Raw genomic sequence first — 1,075 nt, 5'->3', positions numbered from 1 at the left:
ATATATATGATATTCATGTATGTGTCTGTGTGGTTGTGAGTGTAAAGGATGTGGAAATATTTCTTATAATCGCATACTCACTTTTTACCAAACAATTTTGATCTTTTCGATTTAAGAGGGGGTAAAGTCAGGATTTCCTGAGAATCACTGGCACTATCATGGAGTAAATTAATCATGTTGTGGTCGTCAGCATCACCTTTCATAGCGACTCTTAATCTAAGACAGACACCGTGCAAGAACAGAAGTGAAAAAACTTAGAAGAAATTGAGCGGTAGTGGTAGTGGTGATGATGCTAATGAAGGGAATGTGAGACGGTGGGGAACGTGAAAAGTGACGTCACACGATAGGGTAATTTGTTTGATGAACCAGCAATTATTATCTGATTGACCTAAGATCAAATCAAATAAAATTTGCTGTTGTTCAGTGTGTGTGTGTGTATATATATTACATATATATATGACATTTTTTTTGTCCGTTGCTCACTTTAATCTTTCTTCCTTTTCCAGTGTCGTTCTATCATTCTTGCGTTCGTAATTTTCTTTCTTTATTTCTTTCTGCGTTTATGTGGGGAGATAAGGGCAGGGGTTTTTTTACGACATAAATCATTGTTAAGAATTGGTGGAATCGTTAGAGCGTAGGCCAAAATGCCGTGCGTTGTTTGTTCTATCCGCTCATCTGCGCTCTGCGTTCAAATCATACCGTAATCGATTTTACCTTTCATCCTTTCGGAGTGGAGGTAGTGCCGTCTCAAGGCACGAACACACTGAGCATTTGCCCAGGGGTCCTACGGGTTTAGGAGAGAAATTCTGATCTAAGTAAGCTGTGGCTTGCTGTTAATATATAAATACTACAGGCCCCAGTGCAGTGATTTATCCGGGCATCTCACAGATCCAGGGAGCCAATTCTTATACATGTATACTCTGGTTTACTGTCAGTGCTGGATTACCATTCAGCAAAATAAGAACGTGCTTAGGACATCAAGGGAAATGGGGGCACCACAGAAATGGTAAATGGTTTACGGCAAGAAAGTGTAAGAACGACCGTGCGAACTCAAAAAGGAGAAATGGTGACGAAT

The 1,075-nt window shown here is 40.0% G+C and overlaps 1 protein-coding gene across 1 annotated transcript in view; it reads right to left on the bottom strand.

The window, feature by feature from the left end:
- Window positions 1-292, bottom strand: part of LOC106884104 (EF-hand calcium-binding domain-containing protein 14) — a 98,921-nt gene extending 98,629 nt beyond the window's left edge. The window contains exon 1 of the mRNA XM_014935325.2: window positions 82-292. Coding sequence (XP_014790811.1) covers window positions 82-203 — 122 coding nt within the window. The 5' untranslated portion in view covers window positions 204-292. The remainder of the gene's footprint in view (window positions 1-81) is intronic.
- Window positions 293-1,075: the final 783 nt, after the last annotated feature.

The sequence above is a fragment of the Octopus bimaculoides genome, chromosome 8 (assembly GCF_001194135.2).
Source record: "Octopus bimaculoides isolate UCB-OBI-ISO-001 chromosome 8, ASM119413v2, whole genome shotgun sequence".
Lineage (NCBI taxonomy): Eukaryota > Metazoa > Mollusca > Cephalopoda > Octopoda > Octopodidae > Octopus > Octopus bimaculoides.
The sequence above is the reverse complement of the archived record's forward strand: the minus strand, read 5'-3'. Positions and strand labels throughout refer to the sequence as shown.